Source organism: Typha angustifolia, chromosome 14 (genome assembly GCF_048772165.1).
Source record: "Typha angustifolia cultivar Huaian chromosome 14, ASM4877216v1, whole genome shotgun sequence".
In the NCBI taxonomy this organism is placed as follows: domain Eukaryota; kingdom Viridiplantae; phylum Streptophyta; class Magnoliopsida; order Poales; family Typhaceae; genus Typha; species Typha angustifolia.
The window spans coordinates 9,752,952-9,777,989 of NC_133252.1; the positions used below are offsets into that span (position 1 = coordinate 9,752,952).

The 25,038-nt window shown below is 34.0% G+C and overlaps 3 protein-coding genes across 3 annotated transcripts; 1 reads left to right on the top strand and 2 right to left on the bottom strand.

The window, feature by feature from the left end:
- Positions 1–511: 511 nt before the first annotated feature.
- LOC140775327 (uncharacterized) lies at positions 512–5,113 on the top strand. The gene is made up of 2 exons (XM_073118557.1): positions 512–2,967; positions 4,707–5,113. Exon 1 carries the CDS (start codon positions 852–854, stop codon positions 2,712–2,714), a length of 1,863 nt encoding a protein of 620 aa, XP_072974658.1. The 5' UTR covers positions 512–851; the 3' UTR covers positions 2,715–2,967; positions 4,707–5,113.
- Positions 5,114–5,973: 860 nt separating this feature from the next.
- Positions 5,974–12,848, bottom strand: LOC140775530 (probable RNA 3'-terminal phosphate cyclase-like protein). The gene is made up of 6 exons (XM_073118882.1): positions 12,595–12,848; positions 12,326–12,475; positions 10,741–10,922; positions 10,485–10,660; positions 8,372–8,585; positions 5,974–6,625 (listed from the first exon to the last, which is right to left on the bottom strand). The coding sequence occupies exons 1-6, from the start codon at positions 12,797–12,799 to the stop codon at positions 6,416–6,418; spliced, it is 1,137 nt and encodes a 378-aa protein (XP_072974983.1). The 5' UTR covers positions 12,800–12,848; the 3' UTR covers positions 5,974–6,415.
- A 4,405-nt stretch (positions 12,849–17,253) lies between these two features.
- On the bottom strand, positions 17,254–21,794 carry LOC140775528 (CBL-interacting protein kinase 1-like). The gene is made up of 13 exons (XM_073118881.1): positions 21,458–21,794; positions 21,267–21,329; positions 20,452–20,523; positions 20,217–20,324; positions 19,726–19,806; positions 19,583–19,636; positions 19,366–19,491; positions 18,559–18,762; positions 18,364–18,468; positions 18,107–18,223; positions 17,928–17,990; positions 17,777–17,851; positions 17,254–17,679 (listed from the first exon to the last, which is right to left on the bottom strand). The coding sequence occupies exons 1-13, from the start codon at positions 21,626–21,628 to the stop codon at positions 17,554–17,556; spliced, it is 1,365 nt and encodes a 454-aa protein (XP_072974982.1). The 5' UTR covers positions 21,629–21,794; the 3' UTR covers positions 17,254–17,553.
- Between the last annotated feature and the right edge of the window lie 3,244 nt (positions 21,795–25,038).

Here is a 25,038-nt window from a genome sequence, read left to right on the forward strand (position 1 = left end):
AAACCTCGAATCTTTACTCACATCTGGTTGCATTAGATTTCTCCTCAAATATATGATCATAAATAATAATATCTTATTGGTCTCAAAATAAAAGTAAAGATATGTAATTACTAAAGCTATAGAGCTATTATATCAGAGGTATAATACAGCAATCTACAATTAAGGCCACCCAATTTTTTCACTATAACTCTAACAAGAGGGAAGCAAGATGGTACAAATAAATATTTAAGAGGCTACTTTAATTTTGGGCATACTCATGACCCAATAAAATTGTTATATATATATATATATATTGTTTTGCTGTTGTGTAACTTCTATTTTGCATGTTAATCACCAAATTGTCTTAATAATTATTTCATGCATACATAATATATCTAAGTTTGATACAAGCAAATTATGTATACATGAAATTGCCTAGGGTTTAAATTTCTTTGAAGAATTCTACATCTAACGGTTGATATATCTATCCATTTAAATTTCCTAGGGTTTCCATCTTCCTTGATTCCTTCCCCTCCATAATTCCATTAATAATTAAATGTCCATCCTCTGCAATCTCCCTCTTCTCTCCTTTCGAACCACGGCCGAGTGGCTATCGTTTCCAGGTAGCCCATCTTCTCTCTTTCTCTTCCCTTGAAACAACGATCTTGGTCAATTCCTCTTCTCTCGAATCGAGATGGATTCAGGTAGCAAGCTCGGAATTCTGAGCCGAGCTTAATGATCTCGATTGCAAACTCTGCTTGAGAACATTCAATGAAAATTTTAGAATTTTTTGCTTCAAGCAACAGCTTCTGTAGGTCATATATCCGCCGAAGTGGTCGTCCACTTCTGATTTCAGTAGAAGTTTCTTCTCAATGGCATCAAAGTTTCCACCTTTAGTTCGATCCAGGAGATTACCTATCTGGTTCTCTCTCAAGCATCGCTTCTTCTCAAGCGTGGCGAGTGCCGATCCTGCCCATAATCCTGTAGAAACTGGTCTTCACACTGTAAATAGTATGATTTCGCTCTCATCCTGCAACGCGATATTGCGTGCTTCGGTCTTGGAAGGGAGAGGTTTCCAGTCATTTATGCTTGTATATAAGGACATGGTGAAAGCAGGCATTATTCCTGATGTTGAAACATTGAATTGCTTGATAAAAGTCTTATGCGAGTGGGGGCGCGTCGACTTAGCGCTGGACCAGTTTCATAGGATGAGAAAGAAGCAATGCACACCAAACAGTCAGACCTTTGAGATAGTCATTGCGGCTCTTTGCTCAAGCGGCAGGGTAGATGAATCTGTTGAGATCTGGAATCAAATGTTAGAGCTTGGCTGCACTCCAGATTATGATTTTTATGTTAGAGTTATACCTCTCTTTTGCAGGTTTAATAAGTTTGAGGAAGGGACTAAGTTGTTCCGAATGATGAAAGATAATGGTCTTCAACTGGATGTTTCCCTGTACGGTGCTCTGATTTCATGTTTGTGTGAAAATAATTTGTTGGATGATGCTGTTGATCTTTTTGAAGAGCTGATAGAGTTGGGGTTTGCTCCATTGACTAGCATGTATGTCGATATTGTAAATGGCTATTGTAAATTGGGCAAGTTCTCTGAAGCAATGATCTTCCTGGATGAAGACTGTATTTGGGAAACTGAGCCATGCAACGCATTGCTGAGAGGCTTCTGCAATGTGGACCGATTTCATGAGGCAACTATCTATCTGAAAAAGATTGACAAGAGGGGGCTGAGCAATATTAACTCTTGGAATATTATTATAAGAGCGTTTTGCAACAAAGGAAACGTCAAAAGAGCATATGAAGTTATATGTAGAATGGTCATATCTTCCTTTATGCCTGATGAGAGTACTTATTCTGCAATTATAACTGGTTACTGTAACATGGGCTTGTATGAGAATGCTTTAGATGTGTTTAGATGGGCCAATGTCCATAACTTGTATGTGGATTCAGAATCTTGCTCGGAACTAATAGAGGGTTTGTGTCATGTGAAGAGGATTGAGGAAGCTACTGAGATCTTTTGCTATCTTGCTGGTAAAGGCTGCAGTGTCACTGCAAAGTCACTCAATATGTTAATTCAGGGGAACTGTCTTGATGGAAATGTGCGTGAAGCTATCAGACTGCGTTCTTTGGCAGTTTGCAATGGTAATTCTTGTATGCCTATAACATATGCCACAATCTTGCTTGAATTGCTGGATTTGAAGAAAGAAAGGGAGGTGCTAGCACTTTTTGCACAAATGTTGCTGGAAGGTTGTATACTAGATGTCTCAATGTACCGTGTTCTACTACGCAGCTTCTGCACTAATACCACAATATGGGAAGCTGCTGTTTTGTTTAATAATATGGTGCATCATGGCTTTATTCCAGACCTTGAAACACTTGAAATGGTAGTTTTTAATATGGCAACATCTAAATTATTGAACAAGATAGTGGATAGCTTAGCTAAAGTAATAAATCACGGTGAACTCCAAAGTCCTAGGATATGTAACATAGTGATATCTGGCCTAGTGAAGGAAGGCCATAAGAGTGAAGCTTGCAAGTTTTTGGATCAGATGCTAGAAAATGGTTGGGTGCCTGATCCCCAGACACATGCTTTGTTGGTAGGGAATGCAGATGTAGAAGAGAATAATGGAACCAGTGAAAACTACCAAATTGCTGGTGGTGATAAAGTAAGCAACATACTGGTTGAGGGGCTAGATGTTGGTCAGAAGAATATCAATACGACATAGTGCATAATGCTATTGTGGCATAAAAGTATGAAGACAGTCGAGCTAGTGGAGACCTCATATTTTTCAGATTAGCCCATCTTATTTGGGAAGATCCATCAGGAAAATGTTGTCACTCTTGAGTGTCCGATGGCTGTGGAACCTTCAAGACTATAAAGTTGTTTCTGTACTAATCGGGAAAAAGGTGTTTATGTCGTCTGACTTGCTACAATCATGGAACTTATGTCACTGCGGTTGAGTAAAGCACTTTGTTCAGGTTGGATTATTTCTTTTTTGTTAGGTTCTTCCTTTCATCAAGTTATTTCTTATCATTTTGTTTACTGGTGCTAAATTTTTTTTCTAAACTAATATGTTACATCTTACAAAGTTATAATAGTTTCCATTATATTCTTTGTGTATAATATTCTGGAATATGTTATGAATAAATGTTATAACCCTTTGACCTTCTCAAGGCCTCATTCTTCCCCTATCAGCTATAACATCTGCTACATATGTAATTTAAGAAATAGTTAGACACTTTTATGAGTATGTTGTTTCACCAGGGAACTTCATAGTTTTCCTGCTGAACAAATTGGGTTACTTCTGATGGATTCCTCATTGTGCTGCTGTGTAGCCCTTGCTTTTTATGTGGAAGTCTGTATTACTACTTACTAATCCATCTGGAATGTCCTTAGAGTTTTAGACTACCTGAGTTATAGCAGTTTGCAGCAATGCCTTTTCCTCATTGCTGTAGCACCAACCCATGTGGAGTTTATCAATCTTAACTACTCTATAAACTAAATTGATCAATGAAGGATCAATAGAATACGAATTTGCTTGATTTTCTGGTCTTTGATGGAGTCTGAATCCCTCTTGAAGTGAGCGCCCATCACTAGCATGACAGATCACAGAAATGTTTCTAATAAAAGAAAGGTTTAAAAGAAAATAAATGCTGAGGTGAAGCTAGTTATTGACCAATCTTGCCTGCGAGGCTAAATTATGCCTCAGAGTGGTGATTGTTGTGTGATGCTAGTTATTGAACAAGAATAAACCACTGTCCCGGGCTCTTAGCAAGACGCATGGCACACATTTATAATTTAGCCAAGAAAAATTGCCCTACCTTTTCTATTTTGATATCCTTTGTTGTCTTTGCATAAGTCAGAAATTAGATTGATCTATTCTTAGTCTACTGGAGTGTCAACACTTATTACACTTTTTTTAAGCAAGCTCTTCTGTTTTTCCATATAAATGCAAGTCAAAGACAGTCGGTTCCTTTTAAAGAAAAAGATACAAATAAAAGAAGTAACAAGAAAAGAAACAGGTCACTTCTACATGACATCTGTTAAAGTTTTCCAAGCTTGTCAAGGTATATAATCCATTTCCTAACCCCCTAGAACATGTCATAACAATCTTCCATCATGTTTCAGAACTACTAAGAGTTGAACTATGTACTTTCAGAATTTATCTTGTTATTTGGATTTTCATGATGCATTGGCAGCATTTTTAAGTCGTACCTTTTTGCATGTTCCGTATCCTTCCACCTATGAATTATTCAATTCTACAAATTTTTAGTCATCTTGTAGATTTAAGCGGACAATTTGCCATTGAAACCCTCTGGAAAGTTGTACTCTTCCCCAGAAGAAATATGTGGTGTTACATGTTTCCATAATCAAAATTATTTTGTTCAATTCTGTATGATTCAATCAATTGTAAACGTGTAAACATACTTCTAAATTAAAAATGATTCCAAAGTGAATTGTATTATCGCTACCATTCCTTTCAGATGGACAGCTGTCTCCATCAACTTGCGATAATCTTATTATACATATTTTTAGAAAGTCATGCAACATGTTCTTCTATGTAATTTTGAATGAAGTCATTCACATCTATGTCTTAAAGATCATCATTATTTTATGTCTCTTAATAGGTTGGAAAATTTAAGCTACAGTATATGGAGAATATTAGAGCTGTAATTATCTTGTATTTATCTCATTTTCCTTCTTTTTTTTCTTTCAGGATCTGAATGTCCTTCAAAGGTTGTCAATATTTGCCACAGCTGTTTTTTTGGTTATAACACCTTTTAAAGCAGAGCTACACATCATCCAATTCAAATAATTATTATACTTAAAGCAATAGTTGACTGACCCATATTTTCAAATTTGCTGCTGATCACAAGAAAATTTGGTATGATCTGTGCCTGTGGATAGCATTATTATTGGTTGATTGAGAAATTCACCAAGAATTCTCTTTCTTTTTCTTCCATAGCAATCATCTGCTCCATGTTTAGGGTAGGCATGCAATACACGCATGTCCACTTGTGGCATACTGTAATGCAGTTATTTTTGTTCAACATTGTATCATGAAAACCCGATGTATATCAATATGGTAAAAAAAATAAGTTTATACTTAATATTTATTTGCTTAAGCTGAGTTTTTATTCTGCAACAGCATATATCAACTGAAGTTACTGATCATTTGTGAAAAATGAGGATGCTTTGCCAATGTTACATGGTGGCATTCAGGGAGGTGGACATACTCATACCTTCTTGAAATTTACATTGCACTAAGTGAACAATGATTTCAACTGTCAAAATAACAGTCATTTGAGTTAGTATGCTTTCAATTGTCAATTAGCGTTCTGGATAGAGGGCTTTCAATTGTCATATAAAGTATGATCCATTATTTTGGTTGGATGGAGCTTTATGTAAGCAACAGGGAGTTCTCACAATTTAATTGCATTTATTTTTCAACTTAAATACAAAATTCAGTGAATATAAATTTTAAAATCAATACATATTTATAATGATATGCACATAATTTATGTATGCAATGCACACTAAGATTTATTATTATAAATTAAAAAATTATATACAATTAAAGTTAAAAAAAAGTCTCCTAAGAAACATATTCTTCTCAGAAAATAGAGAAAAGATCTCACGTTTAGATCTGTAAATATTAAATAGTCTCGGAAAAGTTGTCTCATGTTTCAATATTCTGGAACAAAGGCATTAGCTTGATTTGAATCCTTTCATGAATTTGATCTGTTGGTGGATCCAAATTGATCTTACTGTCAAATTGCCTGCACACATTGTATTTAGAAAAGGATGCTTAGTAGCTAATTTCCTTTCTCTATGTGCTCAACCAGTCATTTGCTTAATTACGCTGGAAATCAGAGCCTTTGCACTTTAATTGTATTTAAAATTTTCAAATTGTGTATTCTGTTATAACAAAATATACATCGACTATAAAAACAGATATACACTAAATTTTATATGCTAAATCAAAAGATCTAATATAATTAAATTGTAAAAGCCCTGCTGGAAGTTCTACACTGGCAACTCCGAGAAATGGAATCAATTACTAGGTTTGCCCAAGTCTTATCAATAAATATCACCAACAGCTCCAAGCTATTAAAAGCCCAAAAATAAATTCAACATTCTGTCGGACAAAGATTTTCCCGATTGCAGTTTTCTACCCAATGAAACCCGTCCTCCTGTGAATAGATACATTTCTACATTCCCCCCTCTAGTAAGTAGTAACATCATATCCTAGTGATACAAAATGATGTTTTCTATACCATGAATCTAGTCCAGGTAGGACCAAGATATTTAATATCTCGTACTGAAAATGATAGAGACATTGGCAGCAAGCTATGAAACTGGAACTGCTTCATAGGAGCTCAAAGATCAATTGAGAAGTCAGGCAAAAAGCATCATCTCTTTTGCTCATGATATCTTTCGGGAGAGGTTCTTCATTCCGCAACCAACACATGTTAATATGACGGTGGTTGATTCCGGATCTGGCTTGATAACAAACTTAACACCAAGAAAATCCCTAATGTTTCTAAGAGTCTCTATACCATAAGGTGTAAGCTTCCCCACTCGAACCTTTGATACATCCTGTGGGCATAGAGCACAAAGAAGAAACAGCAAACCCTGCAAACAATCCAAACTTAATTGTTAGAAAGTTCAGTTAAAAGGCAAGCACAATTTCTTAAATCTTAACGCAAAGCTGGCATAATTGTTATGCATGTTGCAAACTGTTCCCTTAGTGCAATATCTGAGATATGCCAGTTAAGTATGAAGATGACATTTGAATGTACCACTATGTTGATAATGCTCAAATCACTGCAAAAATTATTTCTGATTGAAATGAAAAAAAAAAGGGAAGCAATATCATACTAATTAAGGATCTCTTTTGAAGAAGTACAGAAGTACAACAAGCTGAAAAAATGAAGACAGGATAATCAAGAGAAAAGCACATGCCCATTGTTCTAAATTTGAGATCTTTAAAGTTATCAAGGCTTCTTAAGCATCTATGAAGAATGTAACCTTTTGAACTGGAATGATCTCAAAGGATGTGAGACTGTAGTTTTATCCAGTATTACCTCAATATTTTACTTATCCTTGTGATGAAGACCAATCTAAAAACTTTATGCAGCATATATCCTAGATATATCTTCCATCAGATCCGTAGAACAAAAAGAATATGCAAATTCTCAACTCCTTACAGGTGTTCAAGATGTGACAAATTGTATGCATCAAATTCAACAGGGTGGCCACAGGCCGACCTGGGTTGGGGCCACTGTTTCTTAAAAAGGGAGAAAATGAAGAGAAAAAAAAATGGCCATCATGAGAGGAGCTGTCAGTCAGTCTTGGAAATAATTGAAAAGATAATAATTAAATGAGGATGGAAGGTAAAGCAAGAAAAGAGGAAAGGTAAAAAAAGATTAAAACATATGGAGCTGTCATTCCATCTTGGACAGACAAAAGAGAAAGAAAGAAACAGTAGAAGCTATCTTGGAAATTGGAAACAAAAAAGAAGGGAAGACAAAACTTTAAATACAAGTACAAATAGAGGGAAAAAAAACAAAGAGGGCCAAATAATTAATAATTTTGAATACTGCACTAAGAGAATTCTAAAGATTTAGGCTTCCGGACCAGGCTTCAAGTTTAGGTTCTGGGCCGCCTCAAGCTTCAGGTTTTGGGTCAGGCCGATCCGGAGAGGTTAGCCCGATCCTGATCAAATTAGTCATGGGTTGGGCAATCTGATGGATATTTGAACAGGATCTGCTCTGAATCTAGATCTGGTTAGATCCAAAATTACTCAAACAGAATCCAACCCATTTATTATATAGATCAAAAAGTTAAGATCTGACTCCCAGTTAGTCGGGTATGGAGCAAATTTGGTATCAGATTATTTGAATTTGATTACACCCTTATTTCGTGCACAAAAGTACAATTACAACTATACTCACTTCTACCATTGGAGAACCCTAACAACCGCAGAAGTGACCAAATAAACATACACAGAAACAAAGAATGACAAATGAAAAGAGAAAACCTTGTATATAGACATGAAAAATATACTAAGAACAAACTTCCTAGCAGTGAGATGCTAGCCCAATAGCATGTAGTACATGAAACTTCTAATTTCTATTGAGAAACTCCTATATCCAACCTTGTATCAACCAAACTTTTCAGTTGAATGCACAGAAGGAGGTCAACACATTGTAACTGAAATATAACTCAAGTTCTTGAAAACTATTGGGGGGAAACATGCAATGATAACATCACTAAATTTGACTGCCAGTATGAAAGCCCCATCAGCACTTAAATAATAAGATTGCATCAATTCGAATTTTACAAGTGAAAAAGAAAGATAGATATGAAAGAACAGACCTGGTGTGTTGAATCAACCACTCCTCCTTGAGCTATTTCTTCGAGTAACATTGAAGCAACTTGAACGCCAACATCCTCTGGAGGCATTAGCTCTGGTTTCTCCTCAGTATATTCCTCCATTTCATCAGCTTTTGGGTAACTTACTGAAGTATCTGCAGATATTAAACAGCCTGACGTTGTCTCTGCAACTAGAGATATGCCATAGCCTGGTGACCTGCCACATGAGTTAACTTACTGGTTATTGTTGAATTAATGAAGAAACTAGATCAGAACAGAATCATTTATTACCAAAGTTGGTAACAAATAGCTTGTAAGCTTTCGATAGCTAACTAATAAGTCTAATATCAATAGAGAAGATGCTCAATTGCCTATCAAGGACACAACCAATGAATCAAAACAATTCACTGATTGGAATGACTCGCCATGAGCAGATTTAGTTGATAAAACCAACCTTGAAAATAGATATGTGATGTTCCATGATCTCATCTATGATTTCCAATGGAAGGAGGGATGCAATACCATAAAGTCAGATACTAGGAGGGAAAGCTAATGCCAAAAATAGTGCATACAATCCTACAAATATTCTAACAGCGCTGAGGGAGTAGCAGGAGGAGAGAAGTAGTAAAAAAATGTTAACTCACTACTTACTCTCATGGCGAGAGGGATGCAATACCATAAAGTTAGATACTAGGAGGCAAAGCTTATGCCAAGAATGGTGCATGTAATACAATCGTACAACTGCTCAAATGGGATGCCCAAGATGAGGCAAACCCTTAGGCTAGTTCCCGTGGAGTGAGTGATGTGCTTCCCTTTGAGGAAGAGGAAGGAGGAGAAAAGTAGTAAGAAATGTTAACTCATTAATTACTCTAAAAGCTTAAACTTTTAAATTAATTAGTGAGTTAACAACTTATATCAGAGCAGAAGGTCTTGATTTTGATTCCTGTTAGGCCTATCTTGTTAATTAAATCAAAAAAGCTTAAGCTAATAGAGAATTATGGATTATTATTTTAATTTTCTTCTCATTGTTCTTTTATCTCTTATTTGAGTTTAGCTCAATTATGCAAAATGGAAGAACCCTTTATGATGTTATATCAATATCACCAGGATTACAATCACCAACCTACTTCTGCTTGTTAGGAGGCACAAGCAAGGATATTTATCTTGGAAGTAGAAGAACTACTGAAACTTCATAAAACCCTTGCAAAGTTTTATTTTCAAAGAAAGGAAACCCTTTATGGGTTGTGTATCCTAGGACACGGAAACAGATATTTTATGTCATCAACAAAAGCCTAAGCTCATGACATCATTGATCTTTGGGCTAATTAGCAGACTAAAATGAAAATACTGAGGATTGCATGTAAATCTATATCAAACCATGATTGAAATATTTTTGTTATTTGATATTAAATGGAAATAATTCATAATCATCGAGCATAAGGTTAAGACTATTCTAAACCAACACATTTGATTCCATATTAGATATAAACATACAAGCGGACTATAAACATCTTATTAGAAAACAAAGCAACCAATAAGAAATATTATGAAATCTCCCACTCTTGAGAGGATGTCGTTCTGTTGAGGAACACTATTAGGGTGAATGTTCAACTTCTTCATATCATGAGTTTGAACAAATGAGAGAATTTTTAGTATCATGAATAAGATATATAGAGAAGATATAGCTTCAATTGATGCAAATCAATAATCTAGAATTGAAATAAGAAGCAATTCCCCATTGGTAGCAAACAGATATCCACTAAGCAGCGGAAATGGTACTATAAGAAGCAAAGGAATTATACCTCTTTTATTGGAAGAAGGGATACTTGGCCAACTTTCATAAATAGTTGTCATCCTTATATGGACAACCCCTATTGTGGAAGGGCTACTATTGTATAATTGGTGGGTAGAGCCAAAGAGTGAAATTTACAAGTTCATAGTAAAACTTGATCAAATGAAAGAACTGGTTCCCATATACAGGAAGGACCTAGCATGTCCAATGAGAAATAACCAATTCGTAAAATTGAGTACTGTCAAGCACCAAGTGAGAATGCATCTAGTACTGGATATCCAGGAACACCAATCAACTATTGTTCAGAAGAATGTCTGAGAGTACCTTCCACCAGCTGGACCAGATCTATGGTCGGTGAATATATGGACATCGGGAATGAAGCTATTCAAGATTCCACGAGCAGCATATATCATACGATTTCCAATCTGCGGGGACACTCTTGTAGAGAATGTTACTCCCCTAATTCTTTTAACCATCCCTTCATCTACCCAATGGGTTGCCTATGGATTCAATTAAGCTTAAGTGAAATAATAGGCACAAGTCAAATAAAACATTTGTTAGAAAAAAAAGTATATGCTACCGTTAAAGTATTAGGGACAATAGGAACTCGAAGGGTGACTTCTCCACCACCAAGAGGAGGAGCACCCCGGCTTTCAATCTTCAGTTCCAATCCTTCTAAAGGAACACCGAAACGCTTAAGCATATGTAAAGTGGTTGTCCGGAAAGTATCCACAGATGGGTCCTTAGGATCATTAGTAATTCCTGCAAGTGAAGCATCAAATTTCAACTCACATTAAACAAGAAATGAGAAGTTGATATATATCAATAAAATCCATCAGCTATCACTTTACATTATGTGTCAATACTCATGAACATCAAATTACACAGTGGATCTAATTGTTGTTCGTGATTGGCACTAATAACAGCATGAATGATGCCCACATGTAATTTAGAATCTTAGATTAAATTATTTGTAGGAACATACTCAGGGCCCATTGTGCTCAGTCCATAAGACATAGTCAAATACCAAAATTAATGCCAAATTCTTCTATCTACCAAGGTCCAAAACCATTCTTCGAGAACTAAATACATATTAGCTAAGCCTTTGTTTGCTTTGAGTTCAAGGGAGTCCTTGAACTTGGTCAGAGACCCAAATTCAATAGCCAAACATATTTTTTATTTATTTTTCCCTAACCAAGTTCATTCCCCAATAACCAAAAAGAAAATAAAATAAAGTTATTAATATTAATTCAAATTAATTTTAATTTTACCCTTAACATGACTTAAATCTATCAATTTTATGTTTTGTCAATGTTCTCTCTCTCTCTCTCTCTCTCTCTCTCTCTCTCTCCTCTCTCTTCCAAAAACTACATCTTTTATTATTAAAGAGCTCTTCTTTCACCATTGCTCACAAAGAAAATAATCGTGGAAAAAAATATTCGTAAACACCAATGAAAAAATTAAAATAATTAATATAATTTACTGATAGATTTAATGTGGGTTTAAAATGACTAACTTGCATTATATTTTACAAATAATAATAATATTTTAGTACTATTCGCATGATACATACTCAATTTCCATAAAAAAAAATATTTTTTATTTTTTTCATGTCACAACAAAGTATGTGGGCTTACATGCATGTATGTAAGCTCATTGCAACTTACATGCATGTACCAAGCCCGTTTGCGAGTTTACATGAATGCTAAGGCCATTTACATGCTGCTTGTAAGGCCGTTTGCCGACTTAAATGCATGCTAAACCCGTTTGCTGGCTTACAAACACATAAGCCTGCAAATTAGTAATTTAAAAACTTTTTATGGATAAAATAGTAATCTTTTTAAATTTTATCATCAAAGCCAGAGGGTATTTTAGTCTATTAATTTTATATATCATTTGTTTCCCTCGAAAACTAATATTCTTTTCACTTTTTCACGTGACATCAAAAGTAATAATCACATTTTTAGCCTAGTTCACAACCAAACACCACATTTTCTTAGCACAATTCGAAGTACCTAAATTAAGATTAAGAAATGAGCCAGCTAATCAAAGTTCTGGGCTTAGCCTCAGACCAAACACAAGCAAAGGATAGATACATTACAACAGCACTGGGAGGGCCTCAAAATTAATCACAAAGGCACAGATAAAGAGAAAATCAAACAAACCTTTGAGCCTAACGGAGAGGGGCTTCTTCCCGAACAAACCGAGTAGGATTAACGGCTCTATGAAGTACCCAATCGAGCGACCGATGCCACAATCATGCACAAGATTCTTCCCTCCCATCAAAACTCCCGGCTTGTACCTCAACTTCGTTCCTAATCCCGAAAGAAAACACCAACAGAAATACACCTCAAGGGACTTCACTCCATTAAAGCCAACAAAGATATCAACTTTAGATTGGATTCCAAGCGAAGCGGAATTTTACGATGCGTACCGGTCTCGTTGATCTCGACGAGGCAGTCATCGGAGACCTTCTCGAGGAGGCGGAGGAGGGAGATCTCATGGGAGCGGAGGCCCGGCGAGGTGTCATCGGCGCGGATTTCCTCCACTACGATCGGCGTCGAAGCGAGCGTCGAGAGAACCAGCCGCTGCCGCAGGTGGCTGCTTCCCTTCAACCTCATGTACGAGGTCTTCCCCATCTCTCTTTCAATCAATCCACCAGGCGAACAAGTGTAGAACGAGAACTAGGGTTTAAGAAAATTATATATATATATATATATATTGTAAGAACGAAACCGGAGCGACCGGTCGGATGAATAAACCGTTAAATAAACCCTTGAATAAATTGATGGGTTAATTACGTCTATACCCAATTTTTACAAGAACTCCTTAAGCCTTTTTAGATTATAATGTCAGCTTTAAATTTGGGCAAAATAAAACTGATAATGATGGTGATAAATAATGCTTAATGATAATTATATTCTTAATAAATTAATGAGCTCATCAATTTTACCAACAAAATAAAATAAAATTATAAAATTATCTAAATAGCCTCGGTGTCCTAAAATTGATTAACCGATCGCTAAATAGTTCAATTTAATATGATTATAAAATTAGAAAATAAATTAATTGGTAAATATTCGATCGATCCGACCAACTTCGACTGTTTTTCGAAACTAAATTTTTCAAAATTGTTCCTCAATATTTAATTTTTTATTATTTTTTATTATTGATTCTAAGAGTAATTTAGTTCTGAGGTTCAAATAATTATATCTTAAAAAATAAAAAGTCTTTAACTAAAATATGAGTTTGTATATGTTATATAATCTGATCTATGTGAGTATAAAAATTAGTTTAAAAAATTGGCTAAATATTACAATAAATATAACTCTAAGATATTTTTAAGTTTTTAGAAATTAATAAAACTATATATATATTATAATATTTTATATATACTTAGATGAACCAATAGCTTGATCGGTGATCCATTGGTTAAAAAAAATTATTAATGACTTGAACCAACTATTAATAGGACTAGCTTTTTTTAATCTAAGATCTTTACATTATTACCGTTAAAAAAATTTAAAATATCATAATTACCACTATATTTTCTAAAATAAGCATAATTATACTTTGACACTCTCAACTAATCAAAGTCATCAAACCTTCTAAAAAAGTTAACAAAAATTACACAATGATTATTATGCCCCTCTACTCACAAATGTGCTCCGTATAATAAAAAAATTACCATGATTTAAGAGGCGGGTTAAGGGATTACTAGTAATGATATTTCTGTGGTTTGTAAATTGTAACTTTGTATCGTGGGTGGAAATTATAATGCCTGTTTAGTTTAAGGCTAAGCTCCGAACTCAATTAGTGAGTCTCAGTTTTTAGTCTTAATTTTTTTATAGAGTAAATTTGATTAGATATGAAAATGATAAAAAGATGTTTGGTTACTGAAATAGTTTAGATAGTCCTGAACCAATTTAGGAGGAGTTCATAAACTCAAAGCAAAAAAGAGAGTTTGGTGGTCGTGACGGTGTCGATAAACTTTATATTTAGAAAAAGAAGAGAATTAGAAATGTTTGCGATGATTATGAGATATATATCCTGGGTCTGGTGGAGGAGAATTTAGAGGATTAGAGTCAGATGATTGTGGTGGTGAGATTTATATCTAATGTTGGGATTTGGAAAAAAAAATGAAAAAAAAAGAAGGAAGATGAAAACAAAATAGGGTCCTGTTCTTCCCCATTTCTCTTATATCTCTATGGTGGAACAGGGGTTCCTTCTAAGAAGATAGAAATGCTTCATTACAATTATGATATTTAATAAGTGTTTATAGAATTGGATTTTGCACAATTGTGATACTTAAAAAGTTTTAACAGTAATTAAAACAAAATTAATATGCTTATTTTCAAAACTAATTGAACAAATATCACATCCCCACAATAAAGATTTGGCGGGTTGATTCGACTTGACCCGTCTATATAAACGGGTCAAAACAGGTAGCCATATAAACTCAAATATGACTCGATTATTAATTAGGTTAAGTGAGTTGATCCGTTTATGACTCAAATCCGATTAAATTAAGCACAAACTCTTATCACATTGAATTATTAGGTACACCCCAACCTCCCATCCCAAACATTACAAGTCTCTTCTTCTTAAACTCTTTTTAATTCAATATTATTTCAATAGCCGGTTCAAATTAGTTTCTCTCTTTTTTTTCTCTCCTCCCTCTTACCTCTCTTTATCTTCATCTTTCTTTATTATTTTAGAATAAATTATGATCAATTGTTGTAAATTGTTGTAAGAATGAATAGAATATGTTATGCTAATCTCTCTTATCATTTTAGAACAAATTATGATAAATTATGGTAAATTAGATTTAGAGTAGGTTATGCTCGTCTCTTTTTTATTATTTTAAAATAAATTATGATAAATTACAATGGATTACAATTATTTGAATAGAGTAGGTTATGTTTGAGAGGTAATTGTTATTTTATTTTTTGAATATGTTATAAAAGGGCCAGTTTGGACTCAATAAGAACATTTCAACCAATGAATTTATCGTCCATTATCCTTCTCTAAATATCAAGACTTCCCATTATCCTTCTCTAAATATCAAGACTTCGAGACATTATTATGCAGCACAATTTAGTCAACCTTGCGACGTTGAGAGTGTGGATGATAATTATCAGCAATCTGATCTATGTGAGAATAGTATGATTAAAGTTGTTAGATTAGTAGAAGCCAAAGAAAATGATCGTATTATAAATGAAGCAACGATGAATAATTGAGTTAGATGAGTCGGATAGGGATAATATTGATGCCCACCTTGAGATGACGATGCTAATGATATTCGACTAGAGATAATCATTCAACTTGCTCCGACATGGGTAAAGGCTGTGAACTTATAGCAGTTATGAATAATAAGATCATTAGTTTACTAATTAATTAAAGATTTCTTACGCGGAATTACATAAAGATAATAATGCACTTTTATCCTATCATCCTTAGAAAGCGATAGACTCTAACTCTAACATCTATTATGTGAGTGCTAACAAGATAATGTATGTTAATGGAGATTCCTTGCACGATATCGTTAGGAACATGGAATGTGAAAGATTATTGTATTCATTAGAGAATACACATGTCTAAATATATCACTAAATAAGGACCACTGATATCAAACATATCACCCTTGAGGTTAAAGAGATGGTCAAGAACGCAATCAAAACAATTATAGAGTTGTATGACGAGTGAAGGGAGTCCTACAATAAATTATCATCTTTTATAATTAATTTGCAAAGGAAACACTCAAAGATCATAGTTTATTGAAAGAAGATTTAGTCATCTAACTCAAACTTTCAAGTTCTTCGATGTATGTTTTAGTTGTTTTGTGTTTCTATTGAAATAATTTTGATCTGCTATAAGAACGGATTGAACACACTTATATGGCAAATATAAAGCAACCTTATTAATAGCTACCGGCGTGGATGAAAATGATCGATTGTTTCATCTTATTTTTATCATCATTAAAGGTGAAAACACAGACAGTTGGGGTGGTTTCTTTCACATCTATGATATAGAATTATGGATAACAGAGGAGTGTGCTTAATTTCAGACTGTCACAAGAGTATCCTTGCAGTTGTCAATAATAAATCTATCGAGTGAAATGAACCAATGGGTTACCATCAATACTGCTTAAGAAATTTGGTTAGTAACTTCAACAAAAAACCAAAAACGGATTGAACACACTTATATGGCAAATATAAAGCAACCTTATTAATAGCCACTGGCGTGGATGAAAATGATCGATTGTTTCATCTTATCTTTATCATCATTAAAGGTGAAAACACAGACAATTGAGGTGGTTTCTTTCACATCTACGATATAGAATTATGGATAACAGAGGAGTGTGCTTAATTTCAGATCGTCACGAGAGTATACTTGTAGTTATCAATAATAAATCTATCGGATGAAATGAACTGATGGGTTACCATCAATACTGCTTAAAACATTTGATTAGTAATTCAACAAAAAAAAAATATATATATATATATATATAATCATGCCTTACAAGCTTATATTTATCCGACATCGTCGAAAAATCATCTAAGATCTCATCGCCAAAATAAAGCATCCACATTTGAATTCATTAGTGAGTTTCTCCATCTTCTTAAATAAGAATGTGTTTCGAAAAGCAGATACATATTCATTAAGAATGTGTTTCATCAGTTCAAATGGTTTCAGAGACGATAGTTATCGCCAAGCTTAGCTCATTTTATAACTAAATCAAGATTAAAGAATAGAGCAGCTCCATAATTTTATTAAATCTGAACATGAACTCAGTTTTGAGTTCAAATCAAACTCCATTCAAGCTTGACCTAATTGAACTTGGGGCCCTCTCCATGAAGTTTATCTTCTATAGATATAGAAAATTTCTCTACATAATAATTGATTAACTCAAAACAAATTTATCAGGAACTACCTCTATTCCACTGTCAAGAATATACTTGGCAATGCTTATCGACAAATGTTACCACTATTGAGAATAAACTTTATTTATGTTGTGTATGGGAATGAATAAATAATAATTGCTATAATGTTATTGATTTTACCTGGATGAATAAAACAAATAGAAAGAGAATAGAAAATAAAAGAGCTTTTAAAATTCAAAGAATTGAAAACAAGAGTGTAATCATACACAACCTAGACCCTCATTCCATAGTATATCAAGCCAAACTTGTACACTTCTTTACCAGCTCAGCATCATGTATATCAGAGCTATCTCCTATGGGGCTAATACAATTCAAGCTCTTTAATTCCTTGGGTCGATACAAACTTTTTCTTTTCTGAAGGAAAAAGAGAAAAAGTTCTACTTTTTCCAATCTTCTCTTTGGAATTCTATATGCTGCATTGAAGTATTGAACAATCTTCTACAACTGACTCAAACTGAGAACACAACAACGGGCATTTCCCCTTCTAATTCTGTGTGTTCTTGAATTAATGATTGCTTTGCCGAAATCTGTTGGTTTTGGCGGACACCCAAATTATCCAACAACTTTGCACACAACTGCATTAGTAATAGTTGGAATTAAGGTACTAACATTCTAAACTCACCCTATGTAAACTAAGAGGAAGATTTTCATGGTAAGGATAAAAGTGCATACTTGTCTATACAGCGAAGAATCTCCGTGTGATTTTCTCAACTCAACAACAGACAGAGACGTGCTAAGTTCAAATACCTGAAGTTTTGATGCTAACAAACATTTAGATGAAAACCTTTGTTAGATCTAATAGATATGGAGAAGAAAATTTTACCTCGGTAATCACTAGAAGTGACATATGTGTTGTAGTACCCTGACACTGTTGCATTACCTTCAGCTGCAAATTAGCATGACTAATTTTTAGCCTTCAGCAAATTTTAAGTTGGAAGATAATTACAAAGAACTACTCAAAGAAATAAAGCTTGACAAACTAAAGGAAATTTAAACAAGTACCTTGCCATGTCGTTTATGAACTTGAAACCCCATTCCGGTAACAATGTCCTCAATCTTCTCGAACAAATCTTTTGGCGCATAATTTGATGTGAATCTAATCATCCTTTCAGAGGCATCCTAGGAGAAATTATAATCATTAAAACATTATCAGCCTAACAAGAGAGAGAATCTAGGAGCTTCCCTCATTTTATTATAGTAAAAGTAACAGAACTAGATATTAAGAATACAGATAAATTCTTAAAATAAAAAGAAATTACCTCTTGCTCAAACAAACCAGAAAGATCGAGGGATGAAGACATTCCAATTAACTCAAATGCATTTATGTGATTGTAAATGTGTCCATGTTCATCTGTTTCTGCTACCTTCAAAATGAACAAATTTGTCCAATCTTAACAGTAATTGAAAGCCATATATAAGTTAGAAAAGAGCAACAGAACAAAAACTACTTTTACCTCCTTGATTGCAGAGGCTTCATCATCAGAGCTTATATCTTCTTCTTCAGGTATATCAGGAATATAGTCTTGCTTAAACCAATAATCTTCTTTGATTTGAGCCATATTTATTCGAGTTTGAGGATTTGGATCAAGAATCTTCTTAATAATGTTTTGTGCACCAGGGGAGAGCCATCTAGGAATCTGGAGCTCACCTTTCAAAATCTGAATCAATGACAGAAGTTCTTTAAGTACCAAATTACAAACAAAGAATTTCCATATCAAACGCAACATCATGTTTAGATGTTCCTACCATGTAACATAACTTCAAAGGATCTTAAATAATAATAAAACAAATACAACTCTTTAAAGATCTTACGACATATGCACAATTACTAAACAAAGAAAGCAGTATGACTAGTTTAAATGATAAAATATCTCAAGATGTCTCTTTACTCTTTAGGCACTACGAGTAGCAAATTACTCGAATACCCAAATAATTCAGTCCTAGCAATAATCAGGTTTCAAGATGGCATATACTTTAAGAATAATGACTCTAAAAAAAGGAGAGACAAACAAAAACATAATTATACAGATCACCACTAAAGCCTACTACTGGTTCAAGGAGAAAATTATACTATCATATGATTAAAAGTATTAAACTGAAGACAAACCTCATCATCAAATGCTATATTAGCTACAACTCACCATAGATCAAAAAAATTCAGAAACATGCATGAGAATCATTATAACTAACTATTAGTGCTAGCTAAAATATGTAAATATAACCTAGTAGGGACAATTCCTGATTAGTCAGGTATTTTTCACCTTTAGATAAAGAACAGCAAGATTTTTATCATCAAATGGAAAACATCCTGTGAGGATGACATACAAGATGACACCGCAAGACCAGATATCTGATTTAGCACCATCATATCCTCGATTGGCAAGAACCTATCAACATATGTGATAAACTCATCTGTCACTAAATCTCTAGGAAAAAGAATAGCAATATCTGATAGCTAAAAAATAAATTTTCTCTTACCTCAGGTGCAACATAATTGGGACTCCCACATGTAGTGTGCAGAAGACCATCATTCTGAAACATAAGCAAAAATGAAAAAATGTAATATCAAAATATCATAAACATAATCAAGATGCTTGTGTGATTTTATTATCGACATATACCCCAAATTGTTGAGGCAAAGCACTGAGTCCAAAGTCGGATATCTTGATTTTTCCATTTGCATCAACCAGCACATTCTCAGGCTGCAACAAAATGAAGGAAATGATAGCAGTTAGTACTCAAATGGTCCTATTTTCCCTCTACTCCAGCATAAGATAGTAAAGATTAGAGAGGTAGAGGAAAATCATGAAAAAAATGAAGAAAAGTTTATACATGGATCAATGGTTATTCCTAATATGAGCTCTCTCTCTCTCATTTACAAACTGAGTCAAATTGGCAAAATTATCAAAATTTATTGTAATTTTACTACCTCAATCAACTGTAAATATTCTGTGTAAAATGGTTTCAACTTCAGCAGTTTCTCTTCTATCATGTGATCTTTCTAGTTTTACGGTAATAATTGACTAACCCAGCTACATAAATAGTTAACTACTATTTTAAGATAATAGAATTTGTCAGTTGGATGCATTTGAAGTACAGAGAACATATATACCTTCAAGTCCCTATGGAAGACACCTTTGTCATGGCAATAGCTCACAGCATCCATTAGCTGCTGGAAAAGCCTGCGTCCTTCGGGTTCCGAAAGGCGTCCTTTGAGTTCCTATGGCATTCATCGACGTAGAAAATGCATCTTTAGAGGCATGACGTATTTTAGCTATTAGAAGGAAGATAACAATTTCACAACTTTTAAAATATGTGTCACAGAGCTGGGAGATGAGGTTTATTACAATTTTGTCAAACAGCTCACCACCGGTTACTTGTTCAAGGACCATGTAGATTTTAGTTTTGCTAGCTAAGACCTGTCGAAAGAGCAACAAAATGAGATTGTTGGATCTACCAAGATGTGGCAAAATTAAGAACGAGAAGCACACAGATTTATGTAACACCAATATATATATATATATATATATATTTGGATAATCCTACATATCGTTGGGAATAAGTAACGTAGATACTTCATAAGACATAAATATTGAAGGGTGGGGTCCATGACATAGTCAAATAATGGATCCCCAACAGCTTAGCTGCAGACCATACTTACTACCGAAAATATTTAAAATATCATAATTACCTTTATATTCTTTGAAATATTAGAATCGATATCATTATGTTACTTAAATCTAAATAATCATGATTAAAATTGAACTAAGATTCAAAAAAAAAAAAAATCACTTTGCCCTTACATGATTATTTAAAATAGTTTAAAAGTAATTCAATATTATAGTACAAAAAAATATCTTCTTTTACACAAAACAAAAAATAGTTGATACATGCGTGTGTTTATTAACTTTAATAATAATTTGTTAGAAATATTAGGTTAAAAGCTAACTATATAAGCAATTCTTAAGAGTTAAAACTTAGGAACAGTCATATTATTTTAGTCGCAATTACGTAAATAAACCCAATAAAAAAAAGGACAATCTTTTTTGCACTGTATAACTTTTTCTTTTGCAATAAAGACCAGCAAATATATGGAACAAATTGGACTAGAAACCCTCCATACTTTTGAGAGAGAGGGAGAGGGGGAGAGGGGGAGAGAGACCTCGTACAAGCGGACGACGTTGGGATGCCGGAGAAGCTTCAGCGTAGCAATCTCCCTCTTGATCTGCTCACAATAATGAACAAAAATAAAATGAAAACATAACCCTAAATGCTGAATGTAATTTTCCACAAATAAACAAGGGGAATGGTATTTAGCCCTAATGGCGAACAGCAAAATGAAGGAAGTAGTACCTGGTCGTGGGTCTTGCGGTCGACGATCCGGCTCCGCTCGATGATCTTGATGGCGAAGCAGCCGCCGGTGTCGACTCGCCGCGCCGCCTTCACCTTCCCGAAGGTCCCCTCCCCGAGCGTCCGCCCGATCGCGTACTCGCCCACCCGCACCCTCTCCCCGTCCTTCGCCATCTCCCTGCTCGCCACGTGTCCCCTCGGGTCGAGGCGGGCTGCGGCGACGGCGGGCGGACGTAGGAGCGTCCGTGGGCTCCGACCGGCCTTACGATATTTATAATGGTCGCACGTCGAGGTTCCCGTCACCGCCCCGGTTGCGCTCACCGCGGAGCGGGTCGGAAGGGCTCGCTCGCGGGCGAATGGTGAAGCGTCTCATCGCGCGGTAACGGGATTATCGGAGGCCACGACGGAAAGCGATGGAACGAATGGGGACGACCACGTCAGCGCAACGGCGGGACCCGCTCCGATGTGGGTCCCGCGCCGCCCATCGTAAACCACAGAAACGCCGTGGCTGATGTGTATCGTGATATTATATAGGAAAATTTATAACAAATACCCTATCTTTGCAACATATTTAATTCAGAGTGGGGATTACTTTAATTAGGGAGACCGGCAAGAAATGTATAGTGAAAATGATATATGCGGAGACCAAGTTAAAATTACTGAAAAGATAGGGTGTAAAGTGTAAAAACCACGATAGTTAAATATTATTTATTAGCATTTAGACTAAACAAATAATTTACGTAGAATCTAATATAATATATGGTCAACGTTATAGAGACGTACTGTTGGAACAATGGACAATGGATATACTAAAAACATTTATGAAAATATGTTATGAATTTTTATAGTGTTACTGTAGTTATTACGATATATTTATCATTTGAATCTAGCTATGAAAATGGAGTTCAAGAAACTGATTTGATTTCCATAAAGTAGTTTTTTTTTTAATTTCTAGAACTAAAGTCAAAATGAATCTTCTTTAGTATATTCTTTACAGTCAAATATCAAAGATAGCGAAGTTTGTAAAAATTATTATCTTCTTTCTATATTTTCTAGCAACCAAACATTTAATTTTTTTCATATAGTAACGTTATTGTCTGCTTATTACTCGTTTAACTCTTTTGAGACTATTTTTCTTATTTTATTTTATTATTGATGAGTTCGTAGACTAGCTATTGGCGGTAAAGAAATCAATTCTCTTTTGATACAATGGCACTTTAAAGTATATGAGATATTATACTAGAGATTAGGTCAACCCTTCCATAAATCAAGCCATCCAAGTCATAGATGGATCCGTTATCGTGTTAAACTAATGATCCGAGTTGCCTAGTTAAAGTTCTAATACATTGCATTATCAAACCATTATATTTTGGGCCAAATGCTATCGAGTAGATGCTCTAACTTATTATGCCATCGAGATAGTCCTACAAACTAATACACCACCACCGATCTGCCGAACCAAGTTGCTAAGCCACTTGCATTATATACATTTTTCTCATAGAAAGCTCACCCAAAGTTACTCGGCAATGGACAACCTCTTGTGCTGCGGAGTTGTATATTCCTATCTACACCGAATATGAGTAGCCTTTTGAGGTCCTTGTACAAGTGAATTATTAATTTTCTTCTATATCAAAGTAAAAGGCATATTAAACATTTGTAAATATATAAAGTATTTTTTTTTTCATTAGTTCTTTGCAATTCTATTGTTAATTTCTCTTTGTTCTTTCATGAATTTGCCATCAGCTATGGACTAGTCTATGATATGAAGATATGATCTCTAGATATACTTCTGTCCCAGTTATAATTACCCATTCAACTCAAGGTATAAATACCTTATATGATTGTGAATTGTATTCATTTCTGCTTAAATGAGTAGCTGAAAAACTACTCAAGATTTTAAAAAGGAGTTAGACAATTTGCTTGAACAAAAACACTTTAATTATGATATTGGTAGTTTTGGGCTCTTCAATTTTACAATCACACTTCTGGACATCTTTTACCCAATTAATCCTGACAAAGTTTTAAAAAAAAATTATGTCTTAAAACTATATACAAAAAAGTATTTTATTAATTTTGTCGAGATATACATCCAAATTTAATAAAAAATAACACATATTACCTATGTAAATTATACATAAAGAGTATACAAAATGTACAATTTCATTATATTTCACCGGCTATGTTTCCAAATTATGCTTTCAATAAATATAACTAATCTTGCAATAAAACAATTTTCGCATGATTTACTTTTTGCCAATCATGCAAAAGAGATATATAGATTTTTGCCCTTTGAAGAATGAGGAAAATAATGTACTTGATTCAATGCCAAGAACTTTGTGTCATGCTCATTGTCAAGGAAACCAACTAAGCATTGTGTACACTGGGGTTCCTATCATTAGTCTTATAAGTTTGAAGTCATGTGAATCAAAGAGAAGACCATGCAATGCATTGGACAGAGTTATGAATTTAACTAATCAGTGGGCTCATGGCTCATTTTTTTTAGGAATTGATCATCCTGATAACTAATATTAAAGTTTAGTTACTTCTTGGCTCTTTGCTTAGCAATAGCTGAACATGATCAGTTGAATTATGTATGTAGATATAATTCTATAGATATTAAAATAATATAAAAAAAATTTAACCTAAATCGATAATCATTGTCATTTATATCAGAAGAAAGAAGGAAGATGAAGGAGATGATCGAGAAATTCTAAGTAATAAGTTTTTACACCTTTCATTTTCACACGTAATGGGAATAGAATCTGAATCGATATTTTATTAAAACCTTCCTCAGGGATTACAACCTAATAAGCTTTATCGTCATAAGCCCATTAATTGTGACATGAGCTTCTACACATTTAGAACTATATCAACTTAATTATATTTCTAAAGCCTAAAATTAATTTAAACTTATAGATCACTTAAGTGGGCTTAACATTAATGACAGGCCCATATATATTTTATTAAACATATGAGCCCACAAATCAAATTATTAACAATAGACAAATTCATCATTGATCATGAAAAACTAGGATTTATGTAATTTAATTGTAATTAATTTTTTTTTCATTTAGGATTGTACATAATTATATATGCATTATATACTAGAGTACATTTGCATAAAAACCAAAATGTATTAAATTGCAAAAGAACCATGAAATATGAGAAATTTATCCAAAGAAACACTACATTTTGCTTCCATTCGACATTAGGGCTTTTGTAAGTTAATTCTATTTTATTTTTTAATTTATAATAGTGAGCTCTAGTGTGTATTCTAATATAATAAAATATACATCCTTTATAGAAAATATATGCACTTAATTTTATATGCTAAATAGAAAAAAATAAATACAACTAAACTGAAAAGGTCTTATTCGGCACTGTGTTTTACTTTTAATATCTCATAAATACTAAGACATATTTTAGGATTTATTACACTTTATCCCCCATGTGGTTTGGCTCAATTTTATAAAACCTCAGTATACTTTCAATATAAACATTTAACTCTTCTATGATATTAACTGACGTGCAACCATTATTGTTTTTATCGTATATTTATCATTTGAAATCTAATCGGTATTATT

Coding starts and splice junctions, on each gene's coding strand:
- LOC140775327 (XM_073118557.1), top strand. CDS start 852: ATGGCATCAAAGTTTCCACCTTTAGTTCGATCCAGGAGATTACCTATC.
- LOC140775530 (XM_073118882.1), bottom strand. CDS start 12,799: ATGGGGAAGACCTCGTACATGAGGTTGAAGGGAAGCAGCCACCTGCGG. Junction 10,923..12,325: donor CCTCTCCGTTAGGCTCAAAG/GTTTGTTTGATT, acceptor CTTCACTTGCAG/GAATTACTAATGATCCTAAG. Junction 6,626..8,371: donor TGGTTGATTCAACACACCAG/GTCTGTTCTTTC, acceptor GATTGTTTGCAG/GGTTTGCTGTTTCTTCTTTG.
- LOC140775528 (XM_073118881.1), bottom strand. CDS start 21,628: ATGGCGAAGGACGGGGAGAGGGTGCGGGTGGGCGAGTACGCGATCGGG. Junction 18,763..19,365: donor TTGCTGTTCTTTATCTAAAG/GTGAAAAATACC, acceptor TCATTGATTCAG/ATTTTGAAAGGTGAGCTCCA. Junction 17,680..17,776: donor ATTCTTCGCTGTATAGACAA/GTATGCACTTTT, acceptor TTACTAATGCAG/TTGTGTGCAAAGTTGTTGGA.